At 42.2% G+C, this 21747-nt stretch overlaps 2 protein-coding genes across 3 annotated transcripts in view; both read right to left on the minus strand.

Annotated features, from left to right (window-relative positions):
• LOC119185206 (tenascin-like) overlaps window positions 1–10012 on the minus strand; it is a 23110-nt gene extending 13098 nt beyond the window's left edge. The window contains exons 1-5 of one of the 2 annotated variants that reach the window (XM_075871484.1): window positions 9859–10012; window positions 9400–9636; window positions 5423–5450; window positions 2750–3070; window positions 374–688 (exon numbers count right to left, since the gene is read on the minus strand). In XM_075871484.1, coding sequence (XP_075727599.1) covers window positions 374–688; window positions 2750–3070; window positions 5423–5450; window positions 9400–9630 — 895 coding nt within the window. In that variant the 5' untranslated portion in view covers window positions 9631–9636; window positions 9859–10012. The remainder of the gene's footprint in view (window positions 1–373; window positions 689–2749; window positions 3071–5422; window positions 5451–9399; window positions 9637–9858) is intronic. The other variant, XM_075871485.1, reaches the window with a different exon arrangement.
• A 5902-nt stretch (window positions 10013–15914) lies between these two features.
• The window catches only part of LOC119164352 (tenascin-like), a 36182-nt gene continuing 30349 nt past the window's right edge, over window positions 15915–21747 (minus strand). Inside the window, exons 8-10 of the mRNA XM_075871486.1 lie at window positions 21604–21740; window positions 17970–18129; window positions 15915–16138 (exon numbers count right to left, since the gene is read on the minus strand). Coding sequence (XP_075727601.1) covers window positions 16137–16138; window positions 17970–18129; window positions 21604–21740 — 299 coding nt within the window. The 3' untranslated portion in view covers window positions 15915–16136. The remainder of the gene's footprint in view (window positions 16139–17969; window positions 18130–21603; window positions 21741–21747) is intronic.

A 21747-nucleotide genomic window follows, 5' to 3' on the forward strand; every position in this document is an offset into this window, starting at 1 on the left:
TATTACAACGTTCTTCATAATATTCTATAAAGACGGCCTGTGGTATTGCGTTACCATTATATTCAATGTTGGCTTTTCTTTTTCGTCAGCCACCTTCAATGAGCTTTGTAGGTATTATGAATAAATAAGTTAATAAACATCAGCTGACATAGTTGAAGTAAATAAATTTATCCCTCAGAGCGTGGCTGCCCAGGAGAATCCATTATTGAGAGTAACATATCTCCTGGGGCGTCTAAACACTGCCTTCAGTATTATGAGCAACACAACTTCAAGTGGGAGACATTTCAGTAACCAATCCAAGTGATTGTTTCGCATCTATCACAGTCACTTTAAACACAGCTACAAAACATAAGGTAAATACAGAATTGTGTACCCAGTTTGGACATGGCGATTCCTTGAAGTGTCACGCCCTGCGAAATAAGACCGTCCGACTTCAACCTGCGCGTCTGCACCATGATGCTCACACTTGACGCCCTGATGCCGTCACACGTGACACTGGTCTCATTTGCCGGAACGATGGTTCCGTTACCACAAGTACCAGCGCTGGTCTCTTGGCTACCGAGCTCCGTGTTCTCTGCGCTGGCCGTGACCAGGTAGTCATCGAAGCAACCCTTCGGTCGTTCCCAGGACAGAGTGACAGAATTATTGGCGACGGCTGTCTGCTTGAGCTTCCCAACTTCAGGAATACCTGCGCCACGCCGGAGAGGAAATACTTCTCCTGTTGTCCATTACCAGAAAGCGCTTAACAATGACTTTTTATGTGGTAGTTTCTTTTTAACCACAAACTTAGCAACGAAAAAATCACGTCTTTAAAATTCCTTAGGAATTTATAGATACAGAAGTACTTAGAAGGTTTCTTCCAAAGTAAAAGTTTTCGGTTGAAATCAGCGTCTCTGTAGACACAACTTTACTAGAATTGGTGCATTGGGATTTTTAAATGTGAGGCAATTTCGAGCATCCTGCAGGCACAATGAGAGCTTCTATATGCGTATCTATCCATCAGATTACGTCTTGGCCTTCACGTACTTGCCTCCTCAATTTGGTGTAGACTATCATTCTTACGGCAGGGTAAAGGGGTGTGACCAATAGGTATGGCTAGTTACTACATCATTAACGTGAAATTCGCACCACGTACGTCGTCAAACACCTTGCTCCAGACACGTGTGCCACATGCCCCTCGACCACGTGCCGTAGTATGCGGGAAGAGGCTACAGCTGATTGAGAGTTTCTATACATAAAAAAGTGGTGGGATGTGTGAATGTGGCGAAGTGGGCGGGTAATGTTCTCTGAACGCTTTCGCATTGAAATGACCTTCGTCATTTCAACACGAGAGTGTTAGAAAAAGCACACATTAAAAGCTTTGTCCGAACGAATCGGTAAAAAATATCAGGGTTACAGCAAGAAACAGAAGTCCATCATTCTGCGTGGAAATCCAGCTGCGCCAGCTCTCAAAAGTGCTTTAGAAAATGAGCCTACATAAGTTTAATATTGTTGAAAAGGCACTTGTGGTTGCAGTGCTTCCTATTTATTTTACATACAATCTTCTTTTCGTTTATTGGGCGCAGCCACTTTGGACTGATAAGCCTTTGTGTTCTTGATTTTGTCACAGCATAATATAATCGTGGTCATGAAACGTTGAATGGGCCAGCAAAGCGATTTCGTGCATGTGAGGTCACCGTACCATTGATTGTTTTTTTGATACGAATGCTAAACCACAACATTATCAGTCTAAGATTGCAGTGCTGACCGCGTTTCGAAAATGGCGTATAGGCATTACATATGTGCTCATTGGATACAAGCGTTAAGTCAGGATAACGTCACTTGATTAATTGTGCACATTTCATGGATGTTTTATACTTGACGCTTACTAGCGCTACCTTCCTCGCAAGCACAAGCGCTATATATGAGCTTACCGCTTCTTGTATATGCAATATCTACGTTGCTGTTGGCAATGTTACACAACTGAAACTGACTACTTAACAACACTCGACCGTTGAACATTTGTTTGTGCGTACAACGCTTGTGCATGTAGTTAGTGTAATTTCGCATTGTTTCGCCATGTAAAACATTTATACCGCATTGATCTTGCAGCCACGTGTTTCCCGTAGCATCGATTTCTGTGATAAGTGGGGGTGTGTGGAAGATTTTCTCTAGTCGAGTCTCTCGGCAAGTTCCACTTCAGAAAGCTTTCAAGATGGCACGTACGGAATCAATTTCTTAACAGAATTCATGCACTACGTGACTCGAAAATAACTCGCAGGCTTCGAACATAAAGTGAGTGCGTGAAACAGCTATATTTTGTCCAGAATAGGCGCGAGTTAACCGACGTAACAGAAAATATTCTTGTTGTGAATCAACGCGAATTGTCCCACTTGAGGTTGCCCCACAATTTTTGTTACGAAATGGGCGCAGTCGTCTGAACAATTAGTGAAGCGTGCTAAGGTTATGGAAAATATAGCCCTGGTGCGGCACGTCTCCGCTGTGTTGACTTTGCTGCTTCATACAAAACCTAGGAGGGCGCCTGAGGTTCGGTTACAAAAGTAAATTATAAGAGCTTATTTGCGCTCTGTGGGCATCATTTTCAACCACTATGCAAGGTAGGATATATTTGTGCGCGTTCTAATATGCTTCTGTCACGAGGTTTAGCCTTACCACCAATACTACAAACGTTGATACCGTCAAGAACAGGTTATTGTATTTTGTCTAACAGAGATGACGGCTAGGAGGGCGTTAAAAAAATGCACTGTACCTTTTCCAGGCATGAATATTCCTTGGAGCGTCGCTCCAGTAGACATGAGTTCAGAGGTGCCCTTTGCTTGCGTGTGCAGTGTGATCGTCACATTGCTGCACGGCTTGAACATGTCGCAGGTGATTTGAGTTTGCTCACGGTGAACGATAGTTCCATTAGCGCACGATCCGACGCGTTGAGGTGTAATAGTATCACTTCCGTCGTCTCTTTTGTAAACTTCCAACCAGTAATAGTCAAACTGGGCCACGGGATGCATCCAGGACACGGTGAAGTGGTCAGGCCCAATATCAACCAGGGTAAGATTATCCAAATCAAGGAGCACTGGAACGAAGTACAATTATTCCACCCCAATTAAAGTGTGTTTTTTAGTGTGGTACATGCTTGGGTAGTTTGTAGTCAATTATATTGAATACCTTCCTGTGTTCTTTTGTACTACTCTGTAGGGTTATTACAGCGTAGGCAAATGTACATATAAATGCAGTATATATTTCATATATATGAACAAAATGTACATTATTGCAATAGCAATGCATGGACACTCTCGGCTTAATTTTGCCGCCGGTGTCACTCACCGTATATGTGTACGTATGTATATTTATGAAAACGTAAGAAATAAACAGATCCAGTTAAGAAACTCCGGCAGGCGGAATTGAACTCGGAACCTCTGCGTCGTGAGAGCGAGGCGTTAACGACTGAGCTAAAGAAAAGCACGTCCTTCAATGTGTAAACGGAATCTATTCATATACACCACTTACCGTTGGTGATGCGCATCTCGCAGGCGAACAATCGTGCTTTCAGCATTAACAGCAAGGTGGCGCGATGAGCGCGCAGCGGCGCGCGCCCTCATCTCCCACGCGTATTTCGCGTCGCGGAGAGGACTAGGTGGTCGTAAAGCCTTTAGCACACATTCTCATGCCCTTATCTCACAGTTGTGAGCATCCTATGTCTTGGCTGTCCTTAAGCGTTCACCGGAACGATTCTGTTGTAGTTACCGGCCGCACAAAGGTCACTGCAATCGTTGCACAATCTCCGTTCGCGAAAAAAGCGTGCTTTTCAGACAGAGCGAAGTAACAACTGAGACACTTGTTCGCGTTCATCTGTACCTGTGAGCACGTTTCATGCGTCCTTTGTGCAGTGAAAACGCGGGGTACGTTTTGATTTGCTTGCCATTTGGCACGTGGCCTTCTAATTCATTGCTATCGCGTTCATTGCTTAGCCTTTGCGTCAAAGCTGTGACTTTTTGAAAGAAATAGTTCTGTGAAAATGTGCCGAACCACACTGAACAAACGGAATGTGAGAGCCAAGTTCAGCAACCTGAAAGCACATTTCTGTGTAGCTAAACATATTTGGTTATTGCACGTGAGAGTGTCTTCTATTTTAGCAACGAAAAAAAAACAGTATATTTATATTACCTAGAGAGGGGAAATTTTGGGAGTTTTTCGAATTTTTTATTTATATAACGAAATAAAAACACCTCTTCACTTGCGTGCGTAGAAATACCGTGAATTATTCCGGCGCTTTATTCGAACATTGCAGGTTTGGTCTTTGTTGGCTGTAAGCTCCTTTTTTTATTTCGTTTGTTCCTATTTATATCAAAATTACTGCAGAATGCTTAAATCATTGCAACGAATGTCCCAAATTTATTTATTTCCTTCATCGTCGGTTGGGTTTCATCAAGTATATATGATCTATCCATGTTGCAGCACTCATTCCTGCACTACCTAACGTATTACGCAACGCGAGATGTCTGTGGTTGCAACGACCCCTCCTGTTCATATACCTGTTGTTACATATTGCAATTACTTCTACATATTAGAAGTACAAGGCTACAGTGACAATTTTCGACAATTGAGAATGAGATTAAATAGTACTCTGAAATTTTAAATGGTAAACACTTCACAAGTCACCGTTGTCTAAGCGTTGTTTTGCTGGAAACCCATGGTCGTGCATCAGAAAAGCCTGTGAGGGTGGCCCAGACAACTGGTACCACATTCGCATGTGCAGGTTTTAGAGAAGATATATGAGGTTATGGGAGGCTACTTGTGTGGCATGAAACATAGAGCAAGTGGAGTGATTGCTCAACATGGCCTAGCTCGAAAGAAATGGTGAGGTAAGTGCTATTCTAGAATATGCAATATAAAACCCTCGAGTTCTTAGGGGCATCCACCTTAAACAGACGGGTGATGATAAATCACCTTATCATAAATGTGAAGTGTACGTCTTAGTATGGGCGTGTTCTCCCCGTTCTTCCTCTCACTTGCTTTATCTTGAAACTTACCCGTCCCTTTCCCTAGCATAGCGAACCAGTTCCTCTAGACTGGTTAAGATGTCTGTCTTTCTGCCTTCCTTTTACGATACAACTGTCATTTTGTTTTCCAAGGGTGGCCGCCACCTCGTCTATAATAAACTGAGTGTTATAATAGCCTCCCTCTGCCCGGGTAAGTAACTACCTGCAAGACGCAGTAGTGATATGCTTTTCTTTTGGCAGGTGTGGTTCAACTGCCGATCTTCATTAGTCAATACCTGCCCCAATTATAGCACTCCAAATAACTCTTATTCTTCAGTTACTTACACTTGGTTGTTCAGATAACCTATCACTACCTGCCTTAAGCTGTCATATTTCTGTAAAGGCTCGATATATGCGATGTTGCAATTTATAGAACGTAAACTTACCAGTGCTTTGAGGTCCATATTCTGAGATCTGAAAATAAAAGGAAAGTTTCAATGGCATAATGCAAGCTACACTTCATTCTTTACTATAAATATCATTATCAGGGAAGTATCATTTATGCGCTTTACATACTTTTGTTTCCCGTGCGTTTTCTGATTGCTGATTCGTGAGATGTTTGATAAACATTTCGTAGGCTGTAAGTGTTCCCACAAGCCTATCATCTTTACCTCGAACACAGTTATAGTAGTTGAGGTGGAAAAAGCATCATCATAACGAAAATTTATAAAATATTTGTTAATCTCACACAGGAGTGTTTCTTAAATAACGTATATGTAAACGCACCGTCTACTGAAATCGAGGCATTGGATAGATATAAAGTGAAGAAGCTGGAATGTACGACTGAAAACGTAAAATGCTGCTCTATGATGGCTTGGACCGCTTGTTGTTTCCAGAGCAGGCAATAACGGCAGTCCCAACAAACGCGTTTACTGAGAATGCCACGCGGCCGTCTACCAAAATAGTGTGCCTTTTGCACATAAGCTTAAATAAAGACGAGCTGCCCATTTTTTCATGGGGCCTCACCTTATGTCTTGCAAATGACGGATACAATGATTTTGAATTGGCTAGGAACTTAGAAAAAAATTCACGTAACATGAGTCTAATAGAAGGTTTCCGTAACCATCCGTTCTTTAGCGACAAGCAGCCAGTTATGTTCAGCAACAACCGTTGGACCCCTGCAGCCCAACGTGACAATTATCTAGACAAGTCTGTTGAAGCTGTCTGACATGACGTCCTCAAAACCTACGAAAAGCAGAAATAGTTTAAATCTATTTCATTTGAGGAAAGGAAAGCTACTCCGTCACTGGCTGAACGCAGTGATACCGGTATAAAGCGAGCCGACAAAAAAGGTGCCATTGTAATTATGAGCCAAACACAATATATGAGTGAAGCCCACGGGTTGCTCGACAATTCGATTTTTATAAGCGCCTAGACTATGGTCCCACTGTAGGGTTTAAAGTTGTTTCACAAGATACTATCAAAGATCTCGTAAGAGCAAATGAATTAGGCCATAAGGCCGTACGTTTCCTTGTCCTGCTGATTTGGGTCCCTGGCAGGTTTTATTTTCTGCCTAAATTACATGAAGAAAACTCTTCCATGACACCCTATTGTTTTTTCGGCATAGGCTCTATCACGAAGCAAAGTTCACGCTACGTTGATGTAATAATCAGTAGTCATTGATGGGAATTCTCTTCTCATCTCAAACACTAACTATTTTTGACGAACATTGATGACCACGTGTTACCAAATAATTCACTGCTCATGACTTTATAGACATGGCTTCACTTTATAACAGTATACCTCATACCGATAGCATCCAGGCTGTAGTCCACGCGTACGAGCAATAGTCTGCTGAAAAGTCCGATTTAAAGTAACATAATAGCTACCCTATTGAAATTATTCTGACAGCCTAACAATTTTCAGTCTGAAGGTTCTCATTATCTTCATATAAGGGGAACATCAATGGGCACTCGCATTGGACCTAATTACGCTAGTATTTTCATCTCCATTCTGGAAGATCACTTTATAAATATCGGGCGTTAAAGCCTCCTTATTATATGCAATTGATTGATGACATTTGTTTTATATCTTGTCCTATGGTGAAAGTGAATTTTTATCCTTTATAGCTGATTTCAACGCTCTGAACAAATCTATTTGGTTTTGTCACAAATGCTGTCCTTTTACCATTAACTTTCTTGGCGTCACAGTTTTCATAGCTCACAACAAGCTAACTACTAAGCTTCACAGGAAGCCTACCGACATAAGCGGCCATCTTCACTTTGAAAGTTCGCACGTAAAACATTAAAAAACGAGTATTAGGATAATTTGCTCAGAGGAGTCAGACTTTTATGGAAACTGTTAACAACTTTGCTAAGCTTTAACTCAACAGGTGAAGCCCCCCCAGGTGACGCTTGCGTTGGTTGCGTGCCATAAAACACGTCACTGACAAAACTGCGTAAGATTTTTTGGTAGAGCCCTTTCTCAGCCCGAACCTCAACAGCTTTGTGTGCCAGTACGAAAGTAATTTCAGAACTTCATCATTTGATAGTTTTTCTTTCACTAACCTGTATTTTTCTGTGAGATTTTTAACCTACTTTTTATTTTTGATGGCCTGGCTCATAGCCGTCCAGTCGCTGCGAAGCGTCAATCTCGTTTTACGCACCAGAGTTTCACTTATGGTGGCTCGACTCTTCCAGTCACTCTGCCTGTGGTCAATTACTGTAAATTTAGGCCTCTTCATTCGATCACTAGGTGTGCTTTCATTGCGTCATAGTCGAAAGGTGCTCCGACAGCTCCGACGGTGTGAGAGTTGAACTAAGGGCGGCAAGCAGCGGTCGTCTGCTTTTCCCATAACTACATGCGGTCGATATGAATTTCAAAATTGATATTTCTGATATTGTTTTAGTTTAAACCGTTCAAAATTTGCTTTTCATGAGCATCTAGATGTTTTAAAGTTTTTCAATTGAACTATGTTCGATTTTCTTGTTTATTGGGCTTTCAACAAGTTCGACCAGGGGGCGCAGACGACAGTGAAATCCCAGTCTCTCTGACAGATCGCGATGTGCGGATCGCGATAGTCTTGATTCCCATCACACCTGATCGCGATTTAAAGTCACCATGTATTAGCACCTAATCCGGATAATGGTTAATTCGGATCAATACTGATCACAGATAAACGTGGCTATATGACACCGGTATTATTGAATGTTCACTTCAAGCCCAGTTGTTGATTTATTGATTGATATGTGGAGTGTAACGTCCCAAAACCGCCATATGATTATGAGAGACACCGTAATGGAGGGCTCCAGAAATTTCGACCACCTGGGGTTCTTTATTGTGCACCCAAATCTGAGCCCATGGGCCTACAACATTTCCGCCTCCATCGGAAATGCAGCCGCCGCAGCCGGCAATCGATCCCGCAGCCTACGGGTCAGCAGCCGAGTACCTTAACCACTAGACCACCGCGGCGGGGCTCAAGCCCAGTTGTTGAGTGCCGGCTATGCCATAACTGTTTATCTTGCGAAGCAGCAAATAACCATCTAACCGTGTTTAGGTGACGAGATAAACCATAGCAGCTGTTCTCTTTGTTGGTGGTTTCACTGTTGATGATAATTAAAAATATCGGAGCGCTTTGTAATAGGTGGGCCTTTCAAAAAAACTCACTGATAGCTCAAATCAAATATTTTGGCGCCTGACGTGATTCTACGTTCATGCCACGCATTAAATGCTGGGTTAAAGAGACTCCTTTCTGAGCATGACATTCATATACAATTTTTTAAATGTCAATAGAATAAGTACTGTAGCTTTGTGGCAGAACACTTTCTGCAGAATCACTGTGTTTAATCCTGATTTAGGCCCGACAATTTTCATTAATATTAATCTTCACCTTTCTCTATTTTTCGGTATTCTTCAAGAGGATCATTTTTCTTTCACTACTAATGATGCCGAAAGCGGAGTGTATACGAACTGAGCTCAATGACACAATCGCGTTAAACTTTCTACACGAACGATGATATCAAGGTCAACGTTATCTCTGAAGGACTCACTTGCACCTCCCTTCCCGGTTATCACTAGTGGTTATTTAGAGCAGTGATCGAGGGACGTTTTTCCCTCAAAAAAGAACAACAGTATCAATAGATGACAAATAAAGTGATTTAAAACACTCCTGAGTGAGACAGACGAATACCGTCTATTTTAGCTCTGACGATGCTTCCTCCGCTACAACCACTCCAACTGTGCCCGAGGTAACCTCAATAAGAAGAGCAATGATTAATTTAGCAGTGTGGAAAATACCAAAAAATTCAACCAGAATCACGCTAATGTTGAGGTGCAGTGTGAATAGCTCCAAAGATACAAGTCCTGACCAGATATACCGCAAAAAAGACAAAACGAAAGTTTAGCATAAAGAAAACACACTCACCCTCTCTATGTGCCTAAAAACGAAGACAGTGATAACGGGAAGAGCGAAAAACATCAACGCTATGATCGGTAGAGATATCTTCAAGATTGTCATCGGGGTGCATCCGTTTTGCTGCTGCTGCAGCTGGTGTTCTTTTCGCGAATGCGAGCAATTTTGCCACTTTCCATCTAGACTGACGGCTTCATCTTTCGGCCAATAACGAACAGGAATCGGTTTTTCTTCTGTTGCCATATTGCCCTGAGAGGGAAAAAAATTCAACGTCCATACAAGTGGAGGTGACACGGAAATGGTTCTTTCTGTTCTCAGAATTGTATTCAAGAGTTGATCAAAAGTGGGCACGTGATGAATCATGTTTGACAATTTTTGTCGAAAAGATAGTTGCGGTAAAGAAAAGGCAGTGTTCGAAAAATTGCATGCGGAAACACTACACTGAATGATCAAACGCTTCTTTTTACATACCGAAAACAGAACCGAAGCCCTTTCGGTTGAACCAGCAACTCGGCAAGTAAGCCCCTCATGGATTCTGCCGGTCGTGTCGTCAGAATTGAGTTTATATAGTCCATCAAGGAAGTGCACTCACGTTTATCAATGACTAACTTTCTACTGTTATATCAGTGCTAGCCGAAATAACATTGGCATCACGATGATATGCGCTGCAAAATTTATTTGTTTCTGGAAACGGTGAGCGAAGGATGAATGAATCACTGGCTTATTATGAGTGATTACTCACCACTCACGGCAACTCTCTTATCTATTTATTTATCAGGAATGCAACGATGTGAGCTCACATCGTTAAGGCAGAATGGCATGTTGTATTTTCAACAAGATAAGTGGTATTTAGAAACGTTAGTGTGTGAAGCAAGCAAGAAATATTGTCATCACTAGAGAAAGATATTATGTTGCAGTTACACAAGTAGTCTCCAATAGTAGGATTCTTATTATGCGCAGTGACACTTCCTTTCACAATACCAAATAACAGAATACTCACTTTGCAGTACTTAAGAGTCAGAACCATCATAAATCACTTCTCTTTTTATATATCTTTTAATGCGACTCTTACTTCTTGATTCAGTGAAGACTTGCATGTTCATCCCAAATTTTTGAGTGTTTTATTTCAAGCAATCCCGAAGCGTTGGTGGTATAGATCTATAAAATACAAATACCTAAAGCACTACTGACCCGAAGCAGAAGGCCTAAAAACATTTACTACAAATATATCCCATTAATGCCACTTCTGAGCAATCCGCAGGACCACGCAGCTAGGGAGGCTTCGTTGGCATAGCTACTAATGGTGATGAAAACCTAGATTCAAGAATTGATGAGGGCAAGTCACAGAACTCCATGATGCTGTGCTTTATCTGACCAGAAGCTAAGGACAATCGAAGGCTGTCCCATAAAAATAGACAGAATTTCAAGTGAATGGCACTTTATTTGATTAGCCTCACGTTCATTCAACGTCTCGTGTCACACGTTCACACAGGAATCACTGCTGGCTTGAAACAAGGCAAACAATGGCCAAGAACAATGTGATATAAATAAAGAAGGTTTTAAAAAATAGAAACAACTGAAATAGCCGAGAACTGTTTGCAATAGTTAACCTCTTCTATGAGATTTTGCTAATACCCACTCAACGCAAAAGAGGGCGTGACTACGTCGGCAAGCACGCGACTGGCAAGGGAAATGCTAGGTTGCCGGTGCTACATAACCTATCAGGTTTCATGGCAGTAGAGGGGAATATTGTCACGGGGTTGTGACGTGGCCGAAGACAGGAAACTTTGCGTTGGAATTTAACTGTTTATTTGGGCGAACCTGTGCCCGGTTAACGGAAGTCTGATTACAGTAGCATTTTTGGACTGATAGCGCCGAACGGAGCGTTGGCCGTCGATCAACTACTCACAAGCGGCGAAGTGCGTCGGCCTTTGTACTCTTGCCATCGAATGTTCTAGCGTTATCGCTGGTGGTGGCGTTGGTTCCAGAATAATCTGTACAGTTGGCAGAGTGGGCGTGATCTTATCGAAATGATCTACTAAAGTTCGGAAGCTTCTCGAAAACTGCACGCGCGTTTTGCGCTGAGAATTGTGTAGTGGTTCGGGGCGATAACAAAACTTGAGAAATGGAACGTGCCAATATAGCGCGGGATTTAGAAATACTCGGGACGAGAACTATTTTTGTGCAAACCGGAACTGTTCTCTCTCTTTTTTAATTTCATCCAAGCTCTACTAAAAGACATTCTAGAGTTGTTTCGTTCCACAGGCCCGAACCTGCGAAAAGGTTTGGCTAAAGTAAGGGTACCATTGCGAATAACATGAATATGTGTTTGCAAGTACAACCTTTGTAGAAATTGTCGTGGTGGAGCAGACTCAGGGCTGTCTCGATTATCATAGCATGAACCACTTTGAAGTTGCCAGTCAGGTTCAGTAGGTAAATGAAACCGGCATATAATGAGAATAAGAACTCCATGTGTGATGTCACGCATAGCCGCACTTGAAAGATTGTGCATGCCTCAGCAGCGACCACTTGAGGGAATTCTGTTTTTGGAGTTTAGTAGGATCACCACTGTGCTTGCTCAGAGCTCAAAATTTAGACTGCCATCTCGCGAGATAATACCGCGAATGAGAGCTTGTTTCGCAGAAGACGGCAAAGTCATTGGTTCTATTGAGTACGTTATGCTGAAAAAGATAACACAAATGATGTGTAAGAGCCATTCTCTCATGGAAGGTTTCAAATTTCCCGTGGCTTTCATCAAACGTTGTTTGGTATTGCAAAATTTGGTCGTTCTACGATGATATGAACACCATCTGCTTATTAATTGCTATATCTAATCAGCCCTTTTGCTTGAAATTTTACTTAAATTTGGCCGTCCAATGTTGCACTTTTGATTCAGTTTCTTATGACCTGGGGGTCTGCGTCGTTGAAAATTTGTGTGAACTTGGTTGATACGCTACCGTTGCCGTTCTGGCACAGCGTCAGCCCTTGCTTCTCGGATGGTGACTTCTTCGTAGGGAGTGCCATTTTTCTTTTCTAGACTCGAGGCTACGTATGGTTAGTCGCTAGCTGTGCACCAGCTTTTATAGCCTTCAAGTATAGCCTGACAGTGCTTTCACTGCGGTAACGCGCTCGCCATTCTGCGATTCTAAGTTAGGTGCCTGGCACTCTCGGTTACATCTTTCATGAAAGCACAGCACCTGCCTTTTTATGATGATGATAGTTCTCTGATATGCCTAGCGATTTTTTGTGGCACATATTCGCTCGTTTGAATAACTGCTGCCTTCTTTCTTTTCAGCAGACTGGTGGAAAGTGGTTGGGTTTACCCGCTTTCTGTAGTTTATACCCATTCATGATTAGAGTCTTAACGTGATAGCGTTAAAGAGCTCGTTTCGCAAAAATTTCGGCGTTGGCGCCGGGGTCGGCTGGTTTGTAATAAGCGGAAAATCATATGCGTCACCGAGAAATGCAGAACGAAGCGAACATAATAAATAATAAAAAGTGCTGAGTTCGAGTGGCCATGAAACCTTGGTCGTTTGCGTGGCAAGCGTATGTTCTACTTCACTTGGGTGCTTGCTCAAACAGCGAGGTGTGTGGATAGCTCTTAAGATGATCGACTCACGCACCTTTATGTATAAGAAGGACGTTTTACGATGGTGTTTATTGCGCATAAATTGACCAGTTGGTAGCAAACACTACTCACTTGCAGATGACACCCTTGCTATACGGGCTTCCTAAGCGCTAATAGAGATCTTGTTCCTTCACAAACTGACGCGTTATGCCCCTACTTTCTGTACATAATCAATGTTTAAGTGGCACAGCGTAATAATAATATCTTATGTTTTACGTCGCGAGATGACCAAATAATTATGAGACATCATAGTGCAGGGCTCCGAAAATATTGACCATCCGGTGTTCTTTAACGCGCACTAACATCACTCAATACACAGGCCTCTACCCATCGAATTGCGACCGCCGCGACTGGGATTGAATTCGCGTCCTTAGGGGCAGCATATAGCTGAGCACCATATCCGCAGTTCCACCAAGGTGGGCTCACATTATTGCAATGTCCGTTCAAAGGAAATGAGACACGAATCTCTTATCGGCTTATTTAGACACTTCAACGTCATTCTTACTCGTTATCAGTCGTAATCAAGCGCAGCCGTCTGCCTGCCTGAAGCTTGATTGTGACGTAAGGATGAGATAGGGGATGACCGCTTACGCCTTCTCACGCCAACGGTCTAGCACCCGCCGTACAGTCACGTGGTCGTGTTACGTCACCGGGTGATTTCATCTCCCACTGTCAGCGCAAGAGTCCGTTGAATAAATTGTCCTTAAATTACTTGGCCACGTAGTATCTGTTTTGCCTCTCTCGGCCCTATCTAGTTAAGCGTCATATGCGTGCATGACAATACTACGAAGCTTTTTACGGGTACTTAGAAGGGTTCAGAAAGAGTAATGCGCCTTTGTCAAGCGGTCTTTCATTTTTCCCTAAAGTTTTGAGAGAAAACTCAAGAGAATGTTAGATGCCCATTCCGTGGGTCTTGTGGTTATGGCACTGCTGCTTGAAAATGGCGGAATCGAAGCTCGGCCACGGAGGCTGCAATTTTGATGGAGACAAAAATGTCTGAGGCCAACGTAGTACTTAGATTAGGGTTCACGTCAAATAACTCTAGGTGGTAGAAATTTCCGAAGCCCTCCACTACGGTTCCCTTGATAATCATACCCTGCTTTCGGGACAGTAAATTCCAGATATTATATTAAAATGCTAGTTCATGCCAGCATGATGATGACAAATCAATATTACGCTCTTCCATTTCTTATGCACATGGCTTACGTCGGAACGTATGTATACGACTACATATAATGATCCGACAGGGGATTACGTATCTTCTCGCGACTTCAGGACAGACGCAGAAGAGTCAGCTGAACAGCGTTTTGCCCGGACGTATTCTTGTCGTCAGTAACCTTGCTCCTTATCTAACGGGTGTTCCTCTGTTTCACGTTCACCTTATTCTTCCCATAAGTAAAATCGAACTGTTTATAGATGTCAAGAATGATCTTCTCCAAAGATAACATCCCCTAATAGAGCACTCTTGTCAAAGAGTACTGAAATCGCGAGATCTCACTCAATTTACAGCAGGAAAGGAAGGAGGAGCTGATACTTCATATTGACTGGATAAGATGTATTGGTGCAAAGGGGTGTCGCTTTACCTGCACAACCACACCATATGTAGCCTAAACACGCATTCAGCCTTGTTAGCAAAGCGTTTTCACAACAGTGTTCATCGTATATTGGAAAATAAACAAAAAGCTATACAAGGTCACTTGACACAACACTGACGCACTCAGTTCAAGATGTGCAATACAAAAATCTGTCCCCGGAACACAGTAGTTAAAAAACATGGGTATTCTCGGAAAACTTTCAAACCAAACATCAAAGCTTACTAACATGTTGCCTAAGGTGATTATGTATCTCGAGAGATGGCTCGTAAATGCGGCGCTGTAGCCGCAACAGATCTTTATTCGCGAGGCCTTCTCTGTTAAAATGAAAGAACAGTAATACTCTAGCGAAACATACCATAACCAGATCGTATTTTCTGTTTTGAATTAGTACACTTGTGCTATTTCTGATTCCTCGAAAAATTGACCTACTGCGCGCAGAGCCGTGCTTTTGCTCTAGGCCGTGGGCCCAACACTTTAGCTATTTATGGGGGCTGCTTCTCCAAATAATTTAGCTTGTGTAAGTATTTCTTTCAAAGTTCATCGTAGCTTTTCCTGAAGATTGGGCTCTACGTCTTCTTCAGCTTCTTCTCTTCAGCAGATATAGCACTGTCAGCTATTGTTATTTATACACAAGAATACTTTCGTGTAGGCCGTGCCAAGCCGAAGCCTACCAATGACTTTTGACAGATCGGCTAACCTGAATAAATAAGCATTACTCCTTGGACTTTATCATAACTCGGTGTTTTGCTACAAAACCACATCTGAATCAAGTTTCCCTGGATGATTGACAGCTCAGGAGATTCAGCAGACATCGCGTATCACTCTTTAGTAGAGGTGGCCGTGATATATTATACGCCTGATGTACTTTATGTGCCACGCTATCAACTGTGTCGTTTTTTATATGATTTCACAGTAGCTTAGTACCCACTGTAACATTATGCTTCTTGTGTGAATAGTTTGACATTTCTTATTTGATTCACTTGTTCACCTATAGCCCAAGAATTCCGATTCAAGTGCCCTATTCTAGACGTTAATTCACATGTGTATCACCGGTATTTTACCCTAACTGGCGTTAATTTTTTATTATACCTCTTATTTCTTAGAACGTTCACCAATGCACCAGCAGTCAGCCCTAATTACTAGGCCTTTTCTTTTTAGATTACGTCGTCCTTTTCCTTTGCGGGCCTCGCTACCTCCGTTTTTGTGACACTACCTTCTGCATCAGCACAAATGATTTTTCGTACCATTCGTTTTCATGCCGCCAGGCCCCGGGTAAAACATCTCGGTTTATGAATAGGCTCAGATATGTGGACAAAAATTTTATTGTCTTGTTTACGGTAGAATATAGAGAGATAGTACTTGTTTCTCTTTGGTGTCATCTCGTCAGCATTTGTCTTTTTTTAACCATTGCGACGACCACCAAAACAAGCCTAAGATAAAGGGCGTGTGAGTTGAGAGCGATCATTTTGTTGCTCCTGTTTTCCGGTGACAGGGATTATTCCATGCCATCTGGTACAGGGTCTGTGCTCTGCAATGTGAAAAGTAGACATGGGTGTTATCAATAAAATGGAAAGGCATGCAAGAGTGGTTCGCATATTTCGTCGACACGTGGACCGACTCAAGGCAGTGACTTTGTTTCTATCATTTTGTTCAATTTAGAGCTTGCGAAGTAGAACACAAAAGAAACCTAAATCATAAAAAACCTTTCATTCCAAGCAATGTAAAAAGAAAACCATTTCCTACATGTAGCGCATTAGACTAGTGTTGCTGCTATCGAGATAAGTTGGGCCTTTTCTGTAACGCGAAGACAATAAAAGATAGGCTCGATTTATCACTTGATATGGATATTTGTATCTGTCGCCTTACTAGAGATATACGAGGACTTTCTGTATTTGTATATTGAGGGCCTTCTTCAGATCGGCTGTTGATCTCTCATATGAACTAAATGACGTCATAAAAATAGTATTATGTGACTAACTAATGAAGTCATGAGGTGACGTCAGATGAATATGTTCTGCTTCACTGGTTTAGGTGACACCGATAGCCCATTTTCGCAATTTATGACGTAATAAATGTTTTCTCCTTAGAATAATGCCATTTCTTCTCGTACAGTTTTCAGGTTGTGCAGGACGTACGCCTACACACCAAAACGAGTGATCTTCAATACGTTTGAGCAAACACCCATACTGGAATTCTCTAACCACATGGCAAAGTAAGATAGTTCATTGCTCGTTCACCTTGTCGGAAACTAAGTTTATTGCTTGCCGTAACAAACGCGGAGTGGGGGGGGGGGAGAGAATAAACAAAAAACCTTTGTGTTCTCAAATGTTCCTTGATTCATACTTTGGTCAACGCATCAACATGTGTCAGCAACAGCATAAATTTTGTACATAGGTTGTTATACGGGTACTCTAAACGAATACGTCCCACCGGTAAAAAAATTATGGAATCTTTAAGCTTCAGCTTTATGAGATGAATGCAATAATGGTTTTCTGTCTCTAGGGCGCACTGAGTTCGAAATTATTTGAGTCAGTCAAAATTTTGAATGAAGTTCCATTATGAGTAATGGGTAGCATGCTTTTCAACCCTGCAAATTTTGCGCGTGAAACCTTTTCGATCTTACTACGCACCTACTGCTTCGCATTAAGCGACAAGATGATGTAACGCGTGTGCTTTTTGTAGTGGGTGGCCCGCTTTCACCCATGAGTTCATTATAATAGCATTCTCGGACACCCGACAGTAACGTATGCTTGTACCACACATTATTACGGCGATAATGCTTGTTGCATTGTGAAGCATGTGTTAATGACGCGTGCATTCGTAAAGCATGCAAGTTATTTTACTGCATTTGCACTGTATTTTGAAGTATACTCATGGCTCGTTGGTAGAACTCGTGCTTGCCATGAAAACGACCCCGGTTAAATCCTCACTACGACACAGAATATATGATAAATATTTTGTTTGTATCTATCTCGATTTTTAAGTCGTGCACAAGATGATAACTTTTTATTCACAACTAACTACGCCAACGTTGACACAGAAATTTCTGCCTAACAAGCTATTCGACACTATTGTGTGAAACCATACACAAAAAAAACTGCGCGAAAAACAGACAAAAACATTGTTAACCATTCAATACTGCGATGAGTGGTCAACTTGGTTTTTGTCTCTTATTAACTTGCTATGTTGGTCAAACAGTAGTAGCATGGTCCTTCGTAGTAGTAAAATAGCTTACGTGATGAACTTATGACCATTTACCGTATTCTAAATGGCATTCCATGGTGTAACAGTAACGAAAGTATCGACCTGAGTTTTTCTGATGGAAGCGTTTGAAATGCCCTTTCGCTTGGCGGACTTACATTTATAGGTGTTGAATGCAATACGTTTTACAGCTTGATCGTTGTACTTGAGGGTCACTCTGCACTCATAAAGTCTTCCAGGAGTGAGATTTTTCAACTTCACGAACATTTCGTTGCTGTCTGAAGAAGTCGCCTCGCACTCCTCCTTCCAACAATTTCTCTAAGACAAATGAATGACAGTGTCAGTTCACCACGTATAGACTTCTTTGTGCGCCGTCAAGCTACTGTAGTTAGAGTGCTCTGAAATACCTGTTAGAGGCAAAACACAATGACTAGGGCAAGCCGCTGAATCATGGTAATCACAATAGAAAGCTTGCGCCGAAGCTTTCTGAATGGTAGAGGAATATTATTTGTAATAGCTACCTCCAACGATTACTGAAACGTAACAATGAACTTTTGCTATATTTTATTACTATAACCCCCTCAGGTTTGAAAGGGTGTGGCGTAAGGAAGGGTAGAGTTTGAGCACAGGAAACAACAATATTAACAGTGAAGCAAAACATAAAACTGCAATTGCTTGCAAATCTATTGAGCAGTGACAACACAAGGTCTTCCGAAACTGTTAACTTCGTTCTTAGTAGGAGAAAAAGAGAGAAAACATGACTATTGTTAAAATTCGAGAAATCCTTTAAAACTTCTGTATATACGAAGCAAAATACGAATCAACAAATACAAATGAGCACCGACTTCCAACTATTTGTCTCTGTGTGTTCATCTCTCTTTTTCTTGCGTTCTCCTTTTTACAATAGTAACTACAAAATGTGAAGAAGAAAAGGAAAGCAAATCAGTCGCCCTGCACAAAAAAAGTAAAGAATGACCGACTTGCTTATTGGGTGATATGTACACGCGTCGATGCTATTAAGTGAATGACGAGCGCAACAACTTTCTTTTATAGTATATTATGTAGCGCACTACAATAGATACCTATGAACGATACGTGTTTACACATTGAGAGAGAGAGAGAGAGAGAGTAAGAAAGGAAAGGCCGGGAGGTTAACCAGATATTGGTATCTGGTTTGCTACCCAGCGCTGGGGGCGGGAAAGTAGGGGCAAGAAAGAGGGGGTAGAAAGAGAAAAAAAAACACACGCGCACTCATAAAAAAAAACGAAAACACACACAGGAAGGGCGTCCTAGCTACAACCGTTCAGTAAGGCTGGTCGATCGCAAAAAGTGTAGTAGCGCTTTCAGGGCCCTCTTCTGCGAAGTCGCATCCTGACGATACTGCAGAATTCCCTGCTCCGACAGAGGTTCATCATCTAATTTGTTGAGTTCCTTGCGAAGGCATAGTCGTTGTTTACTATACGCTAGGCAGTCACAAAAAATATGTTGGATTGTTTCCTTTTTGCCACTGTGGCCAAAGGCTGCGGTGTCGGCCATCCCAATACGGAAAGCGTAGGCGTTGGTAAACGCAACAGCCAACCACAGCCTACACAACAGGGTCTGGTCTGCTCGGCAAAGCCTCGACGGGACTTGAAAACTTAGCGTAGGGTCAAGCGAGTACAGTCGGGCATGCTTGAAGTGTGGCTGATTCCATTGTGATGTGGTTTGCTGGCGAGCAAGCCTGCGGAGATTTCTTGCAGCATCTGTACTAGAAAGTGGTAGTCGCAGTTTATGATCTTCTGTGTGGGCTAAGCGGGCAGCTTGATCAGCCCGTTCATTGCCGATGATTCCGCAGTGACTGGGCAACCACTGAAATATAATTTGGTGCCCTTTCTCATTCAGGTGGTGTATAACCTCTGCTATCTGTAGTACCAGCTGCTCGTGTGGTCCACGGCGTAAGGCTGATAGTAGAGACTGCAGTGCCGCTTTCGAGTCGCAGAAAATAGTCCACTTGCGTGTAGGTTGATCAACTACAAATTGCAACGCGGCACGAAGTGCTGCCGATTCTGCTGCCGTTGATGTTGTTGCGTGAGATGTCTTGAATTTAATTCTTGAATTTTCTGATTGAACTGCGTGAGTAAAAAGAGTCCCTAAGTTCATGAAAATTTTATTTGTATTCACGTGCGCGCTGATATGGTTTAAAGGTTATTTGCCGAATTGCTTGTGAGATTTATTCAACTTACGCGCTAGCATTGTGTTTTGTGCATCCACAAAGGACGTTGTGTTTAAACTACATCATAACAGCGCATTTCATATTTTTGTGCCCGTCAGCGTCTAGAATTTTCGTATGGCACGCCCACGGTCTTCATGCTAAAACGCCTCTTTGGCGCAACATTGCAAAGGTGTATTTCTTTGTTGCGCAGAAATTTTTGTGCTTACTTGTTGATCTGCCAGAAGCTTTTTTTTGTTTACCACGCAGTTGAACGTAAAGTGTGCTTCTTTTACATTTGCTTTGTGTCGCGGGTGCACCGCAGTCATATGATTCATGGGTAATCACTCTTTCCGATCATTCGTATGTAGCACAGTGGTGAATGCACTTGCCTTGGTAGCGTTAGGGCTCTTCTAGAGAGCAAGACACGAATTAGGTTTAGCGTATTTTATCGATGTATTCATTTATGGTTGCGATAGTCATGAGTGCGAGAATGACATAAACGGGAGGGCATGACAAACCGGTATGGTATGACATGACTACATGGCGAACATAAGTGACAGATCTTAACGTGGAAATTATGACATGTTTGTGATGATTTTCACGTTATGACTAGTCATGACTACACGCCATGCTCATGGTGCGCTAGCGATCGCTTCGCTAGCTTCACATATACCAAATTTGGTATTACGGGACGTGAATGAATGACGAAGATACATGACCGGTGCAAACATTACAATGATGATAAGAGGGTCATTTAAGCACATGTTGACATACCACGCTCATGATGTGCTCACGGTCCCTTCGCTAGCTTCACAGATATCAAATTCAGTATTACGTGGCAGGAATTTACGACGAAAATAAATGACATGTCAAACATGATCATCGTGACATGCATTTCCCAGAAAACATCACTACATTCTACACTTATAGCGCACTCGCAGTCGTTTTCTTCACTCCACATATACGGAATTTGGTATCACGTGACATGAATAGATGACAAAGGTGAATGACACATCTAAACATGACAATTACAATATGCGTGTGATGCGAAACAAGAGGACATGCTACGCTCATAGCGCGTTCGCGGTTGTTTCACTAGCTCCACACATACCGAATTTGGTATCGCATGACGTGAATACACTACGAAGGTAAATGACACGTCAGAACATGATACTCATAACATGAGTGTCTTGTGAAATATGCTACGTGTTACGCTCATAGCGCGCTCGAGGCCGTTACGATAGCTCCACATATCACGTGACGTACGTGATACTGAGTTTGGCATCATGTGGCGTGAACAGATAAGGAAGGTTAATGACACATACAAACATGGTAATCATGGCATGGAATTCATGTATGGCTTAATTTAGGTCCGCCTGGTAACGTCGTGCCGATTTTAAAGTGATATATAGCAACCTTCTTCATTTGTGGTTTACATAACATCGATTCTCACAGTACGTAGGATCTGCCGATTTTTTAAAGAGAAAACTGAAGGTTGGTAATATAGTTCCTAATAATTGCAGTGCTACTTTAAACGTACTGGAGTTCTGAAAATAAAACAAATATTTTATCAGAACAACTTTTTTATGAAGGTGACCCACCACTCCATTCTCGTGGAACTGACATATAATCGCCCAGCAGTCACGCGGTGGGCAAGACCAATCACGATGCGTGTCTATTTCGATTCCAGCCGTAGTGTTTGTAACCCAGGAAAGGTAGAGGTCAAAGTCCACAAGAGCTGCAAT

Source organism: Rhipicephalus microplus, chromosome 8, assembly GCF_043290135.1.
Source record: "Rhipicephalus microplus isolate Deutch F79 chromosome 8, USDA_Rmic, whole genome shotgun sequence".
Taxonomy (NCBI): Eukaryota; Metazoa; Arthropoda; class Arachnida; order Ixodida; family Ixodidae; genus Rhipicephalus; species Rhipicephalus microplus.